The 6967-nt window shown below is 45.8% G+C and overlaps 1 protein-coding gene across 1 annotated transcript; it reads right to left on the bottom strand.

The window, feature by feature from the left end:
* Positions 1–355: 355 nt before the first annotated feature.
* On the bottom strand, positions 356–6571 carry HOXC4 (homeobox C4). The gene is made up of 3 exons (XM_072654897.1): positions 3151–6571; positions 2031–2599; positions 356–1530 (listed from the first exon to the last, which is right to left on the bottom strand). Exons 2-3 carry the CDS (start codon positions 2467–2469, stop codon positions 1178–1180), a joined length of 792 nt encoding a protein of 263 aa, XP_072510998.1. The 5' UTR covers positions 2470–2599; positions 3151–6571; the 3' UTR covers positions 356–1177.
* Between the last annotated feature and the right edge of the window lie 396 nt (positions 6572–6967).

Raw genomic sequence — 6967 nt, 5'->3', positions numbered from 1 at the left:
CTACTGTCCCCTCTCCCAGAAGATGCCTTTTTCTCTGAAAACTCAGACTGAGGAGAGGTGAAAAGAGAAATCAACCCTAATGTCCCACATAAACCTCGTAGTTGAGCCATCACACCACACACACACACACACACACACACACACACACTCAAACACACAAACACATACACACACTTGCTTTCCCCTCCTGGTCCTTCTAAGGACACTTGGAAAACTGGAGTTGAGAGTTAAGATTCATATGTTTGCTCAGAGTAAACTTAGCAAGCAAATAGGGAGAAGGTGGGATTTTACCAACATCAACCCAAGTTCACAGGAGAGGAAAGGGGAAATAAAAAAGAAACCATCAGACATTAAGTAAAACTAATTCACATTCACTGGTTTATTATTGATCACGGGGCACTTCACATCAACACTAAAATTCTTTATTGCAAGTTTTACAATAACCAAGTAAAATTCAGTCCAAAAACCACAATGATCACAAGGGGGGTGAAAAATCTACCTAAGGTCTGGAGTTTTCGTCTCAGAACTGAAAGTTCTTTTTGATATTCTTTTGACTCCTCAAACTGAACAGCTAAGAGAGGCTCCCGAGATGCATTTAGCTTTGTCTGCTGCCTTTTCCCCCCCTTCTCCTCCCACCCCCCCCAACAATGATACAAAAGAACTTCATAGCTTTGTTCTCCTTAAAATGACTTCCCCCTCCCTCACCTCCCCTGATGCATTTCTCAATGCAAAAGGCCTAAGGGGGAAAAAAGGAAAAGAAGAAACAGAAGAATTGGCCTAAAAATGTCTCTTTCCTTTTTCTTCCCTCTTTCCCCCTGAAAATTAACCAGAACTGGACCATCGCACCTTGCAATGTACATCTTTTTTTTTTTTTGCTGTTTTTTTTTCTTAAAAAATAAATAAAACCCCCAAACGGCCTAAAAAAGCCCCGCAGGTACCATGCTAAGACAACATCACATGCTTTAAAGGGTCCTTAACAGTGGAAGGGAGAGAAGGGGGGGGTGCTTGTTTCCATGGATCTGTTGTTTCTGTTTGGAATAAGCAAAGGACGAGAGGTGGGGGAAAGAGAAGAAAGAACCAAAATATATATATATATATTAGATTCTATAAATAAGAGTCAATTTGTGTGTGGGGAGTGGGGGAGTGGGCATGGGGGCGAGGGGGTGTGATTTATGTTTTATAACCTGGTAATGTCCTCTGCTCGCTGCTCCTGTGGTGTTGAGCTTTGGGAATGGTCTTCAGTAGGGCCGGGGGTGGTGGCGGGCAGGGCGCTGGGCGCCGCTCCGGCTGGTGGGGCCGATCTGACTTTGGTGTTGGGGAGTCGGTGGTCCTTCTTCCATTTCATCCGACGGTTTTGGAACCAAATTTTGATCTGCCTCTCGGAGAGACACAGCGAGTGGGCGATCTCGATTCTTCTCCTCCGGGTCAGGTAGCGGTTGTAATGAAACTCTTTTTCTAATTCCAGGACTTGCTGGCGGGTGTAGGCTGTCCTCGAACGCTTGGGTTCCCCTCCATTATAATTGGGGTTCACTAGGGGGAGGGGAGGGGGATGGGAAAAGCAGATAGGGGGTTCAGAGGCAGCAGGCTTTCCTGACCCCCAACCCCCATCCCCTTCTCAGCTCGGAGGAGCAGGAGGGGGAAAATAATAAAGTCATCGAACTAAATGGGTTATAAAGAACTTGAGGGACGCTGAAGACTTTGTAGTCTAATAAGAGGGGAATCCTCATTGTAACGCCACTGAATTATTTATGCGCCCTTAGAAAGCGAGCAGAGTTTTCTCACATACATAACAGATCCTAGCACATGGCTCGGACTGCCCAGAGTAGCTAAGCCATAAAATTTATGGGGGATGTAATTACCCATTCTCGCTCGTAAATCCAGTTCAATTGTGCTAACCCAGAGACGCTCCTGGAGAGAGAGAGAGGGGGAAGGAGAGAAAGGAGGACGGGAGCCGGAGGGGAACTGGGGAGGGTGGGAAGTGTAGGAAAAGAGGGGAGGGAGGAGGAGAGCAAAAAAGCAAAGTTGCCTACCCGTGCTAACGTGGATTTTTTTCATCCATGGATACACTATGGGCTGCTTGGATGCGGCGCTGGAGGGATGGTCTGGGGCTGGCTGGCTGCAGGCTGGCGGGGCTGGGGAGGGGGAAGTGGAGGAGCCGGAGAGAGGAGCTGGCTCGCAGAGCGGCTGCGATTTCTCGGGGTGATGGTGCCCCGCCTGAGCCGGCCCGTGGCCTCTTGGATTGCCCGGTCCCTGGAGACTGGTACAGCTATATTGGCGCTCGGGATAGCTAGACCGTGGAGGTGGTGGTGGGTACAGCTCTTGATGGTGATGCTGAAATCCTGATTCCCTGGTCCGGCCGTAATATTCCGGACTATGCTCAGGGATGTAGCTATTTTGCGAATATTCCTCGCATGGAGGAAATTTCGGATCGATGTAGTTAGAGTCCATCAAATAGGAGCTCATGATCATTAATTTCTGGAGTGGAAAATAATTTTTCTCGCTTTGTCGTTTTTCTGCTCCATAAAGCCCTCCTACTAGCTAGCGACCCTGTAAAGTTACTTTCACCATGTGACTCCGCCGGCCAATCACACCAAGCAACCTAGTCCCCGGATAAGGAACAGAATCGCTTTATTCAAAATGTATCCAATTTTTTTCCTGGTGGTGGTGGTGTGGGGGTGAGTGGGGGGCTTTGTGAGGGGGAGACTAGACCCAGACTGAGTGCAGTTAGGGTGTCTTCCTTCCACCCCTCAGTCAGTTTGTTTTCCCCAGTACAAGAAGGCAAGTGTATCCCCCCCAAGTCCCACTCAGAGAGAAGTAGAATCTGATTTGGGGCGTTGGAAGGTTGAGTGAGAAAGCCCCAAATCCCAGTCGTATTGTGTCTGCTTGATTGTATGTATTTTTTCCGAATGAATCCATTAATGGTTGTATGTCTCAGTCTGTCTAGGTCGAGAACCAGTGAAGAGGGTGAAGTTGGAGCAGAGGTTGGGTGGGAGAGGGCACCAGACTGAGCAAGAGACTGGTGCACCACAAGTGTAAGAAGACCAGAGCCCATGCCCTTCTCTGCCCCACTTAAACACACTCACCCAAACCTCCCCTCCCCCTAACCTACCCTCCGACTGTTGGGAGAGAAGGTGAGGTAAAGAATTTTACCTGGCAGGTAGAGCTGGCTGTATACAAATGACTGTCATGCCTGAAGGTCTGGATGCCCTTAACTTGGTTGGAGAGAGATGGTATGTCTTTGGAAAAAGGCAGAATTCAGAACTCTTCTTCTTGGATTCCCCATTCTCACAGCCTCTCCCCCCCTAGATCCGGAGCTTCACCTTTACATTTTCACTGTTGAGACTTTTCCAATGTCCTACCTACCTTGGCTTTCCAACTCTTGAAAATCATCTAAAAGGACTGCATCTGGGATTTTGGAAGGAAAAAAACTGATAACATTTATAGAACTGTATCGATATTGACCATATTTCTACAGCTGACCTGTGTGTATAGATATTGCAGAAGCAGACGTAGGATGTCTCTATAAGTACAGATAAGTAAATTTGGGGATAGAATGCTTGTCAGTGCCCATGATATGTGTAATTAATTGTATGTGTATACCTGTCTTTTTAGATATGAGGCAATATCTATGGTACATATGTGTAAACACACTTAAACATGCATCCCAGAACACGCTTGGCTTAAGGCTGTCACAAATGCAAAACTTCCCCCAGTTCTCCCAGCAGCCAGAGTTGGAGGTTTTTTGGGGGGAGTATAGAAGTGGGGTCCTTTGGCAAGTGTACATTGGAAAACAGGGACAGGTGAAGATTCTGTTCTTCCAAAGCTAGGTTCTGACTCATCTGGGCCTGTGGGGTGCAGGGGAGGGGATACAGTAGAAGAGAGAAGAGAGAAGGGTACTGAAAGATGGGAGAAAAACCTGAGTAGACTCCTACTGTGGTCCTTATCCATCCCCATTCCCTCAAATTAGACTACCCTGATGACTTTTAGAAGGAGGAAGAGGGAGATAAATGGAAATCTCACCAAGGTGGGGGAACTGTAAGGCCCAAGAGAGCACACCCTGACCAGAGCTGAAGAAGACACTTCAGGACATTGATCCCAATTAACTGCCCCCGGATAAGTCATAGTTTGAGGGGGAGGGGACAGGAGGCACAGGGGAGGGGAGGGGAGAGGAGAGAAGAAGGGAGGGAGCCGGGTCTCCTTGTTGTACTTGATAACAATTATAGTTTAAAATCATAGCTTGCCGGGCCCAGCTATATTTTACTTGATAACAATAAAAGTGACACATAAAGTTAACTGTTTATGTTTTATTTATTAGACTAAATCTGCCAGCGGTGGTAGGAGCGTTTGCCTCGTCGCTGCAGCTTTTATAGGGTTGTAAAACGTCATAAATCAGTCTAGGGGAATCGCCGAGGCTCTTTGTGTCGGAGTAGGCGTGCTGCTGGCGGCCGCTGCCTGCTCCCTTCTTTCCACGAAAAGTCATAATGTGATTTTTTTCCCCCTCTGATTTTATTATTATGATCGCCGCCGTGATTAGTCAATCTACCTTTAATTCGCCACCCTGCGCTGCCACTGCTACTACCGCTGCCTCCCCTCCCCTCCCGGCCTGGTTGACACTTGAATTAGTACCTTTTAAAACAGCATAACAACTATTTGAGGGTTTAATTAGAACATCTGCAATTAAGGGAATGGGAAGGAGAAAGGGAAGAGAGGAGCTGAGAGAAAAAGGCTAGAGCAGGGAGACTCAGGGCTCGTCCCTTCCGCTTCTAAAATTTGGGTGGAGGGGGAAAGGTTTCCTCTCCCCCCAAATTAAGCCCCCTCCCTCTCATGAAAAGACTGGGGAGAAGAGAGAAAGGGAGGGGAGAGGAGAGAATAGGAAAAAACCAGATTAAACCTCTGAATTGCAGTCATCCCCTGCTCTGATCTTGTTGGCAACCAAGTATTCTTTCTTTAAAGTGCTACCCACTCCTACTTTCCACTTTTTATTTCTTCTTAGTCAGGTCTATGACTTTAGGTTTTGTACTCTATCTCTACCAAATGCCCCACCACAACTAGATCTGTTTTCTTCAGTCCGGAGGCTGTTCATACTTTAGAATGGGAGCTTTGGTTATGCTTAGGTGTGAGTGAGTGTGTGTGTATACACACAATCCCTGGAAAGGGGCACATTCCTTCTCTCTGAAGGGGAGAGAAAGCACCCTTCTTGTACATATACATACACACCCTCAGTGGGATTGGTGGGGGAGAATGTTCGAATCCGCTGGAACATTGAATAATCCATTCAGGGAAATTAGAGCCTGAGTTTCCAAACTTGGTTGAAAACTAGCTGGGGGTTCTGGTGGGAGGGAGCAGGAGGCTGGGTTGAACTGCCTGTGCCTGAGCAGAGATGTAGTGTAGGTTAATTGGGAAAAGCAAGATTCTAGCTCTAGATACAGGTAGCAGTGTAGAAAAGAGGAGGTAAGCAGTGTAATTTCAGGCTCTGGGGGAGAATCAATGGCTAATCGTGGGCTGGAAATCATCTTTCTCCACTGGGAAACTAAGTCAGAAAGATATCAGGTGGGACTGAGGGAGAAGTTAAGGTAAAGTTCTCTACAAATATTCAGAATCTACTTTCTAGGCCTAATTCTGGTGGAATCTTCCTCTCTGATCTTTGTCCACCTTATGGATACATGCATTCATGCAAACATACATACACACATATGTATTTTGCATATATAGATTATATGAATCCAGATCAATATATCTGTGTGTATATCTATACAATTATATACATGTATATGTGTGTACATACTTTCCTCTTCACCTGTGATTTCATCCATTAAGGGAATTTCCTAATGAAGAAACTCCTTCACAAATGCAGATATATATATGTCAGAGGGAATGGCTTTTATCATATATTAGGGGACTCATCTACCCAGATTTTCTTTAGGAATCACTGTCATTCTCCCTTTCCAGCCTCAGCCTCTGCCCTCACAACTTCTCACACTTTTCTTCCCATTTCCAAAGACTAACCTCTATCATAACCTCCCATAAACTCGATCATCTGCATGAAGGATCACACAGACACATACCCCTAAAGCCTTATCTTTATTCAGGTAACTGTGTTCTAGGGACTATCCTGAACACGGGGCCAGAGAATTGAATTTAACTCTGCATTTAGCTAATATTAACTACATAGTTAGCTAACAATATACACACAACCATAATGCTAAATGCCAGTATGTGTGCCATAAAATGCACACACACAGGGATTTAATACCCTATTTGTACATCACATTGAATTTTTGGATGTGAAGAGGAATCTACGTGCTTATATTCACACATTTGGACATCGATAGGACTCTATGTATATATATTTAAATAGATCCACTTTTTCTATAGTTTGAAAGCTATTTGTGAGCAAGCACGCACATATGCCCTTCACCTCTAATGGCCATACACATTTTTACCTATAGAATATTCTACATACCCAACTTGTTCCTTCCATAGATTTCCTGTTTGCATAGAGGAGCCACTGGGGCTTCCATGGCGTGTGAAAAACACTTCTATACTAACCTCTTCAATCCTTTTGTATTCCCCCCCTCTGCCTTCCCACCCCCATGGCCAGCTAGGTTCATCCTCCTCCCCCTGGCCTTGTCCTAACCAGCCATCTCTCACCCCAGCCATACATGCACACATCCTGCTAATTCCTAATTTTATTTTTATGTTTGCTGGATTTTCCCTGGCATTTACAGTCTGTATCACCCCCAACCCCCATCTCCTGTCGCCTTTCTCTCAGTCTAGATCTGGTTTCTCTTTTCGGAAACATGTTTCAATACAAAGCGCTTCCCTTCTGACAATACTGAAGAAAAATAAGTGTTCATTGTGTGTGTGGCGTTATTGTGTCCGGCATTACCATATTGACCGTTGGATAACCTATATTCGCTCCCCCCTCCCATTAACAATCTGAGGGCCGAGAACATAAGTAGCTCTT

This window comes from Notamacropus eugenii, chromosome 3 (assembly GCF_028372415.1).
Source record: "Notamacropus eugenii isolate mMacEug1 chromosome 3, mMacEug1.pri_v2, whole genome shotgun sequence".
Lineage (NCBI taxonomy): Eukaryota > Metazoa > Chordata > Mammalia > Diprotodontia > Macropodidae > Notamacropus > Notamacropus eugenii.
This window is presented reverse-complemented; position numbering and strand designations above follow the sequence as displayed.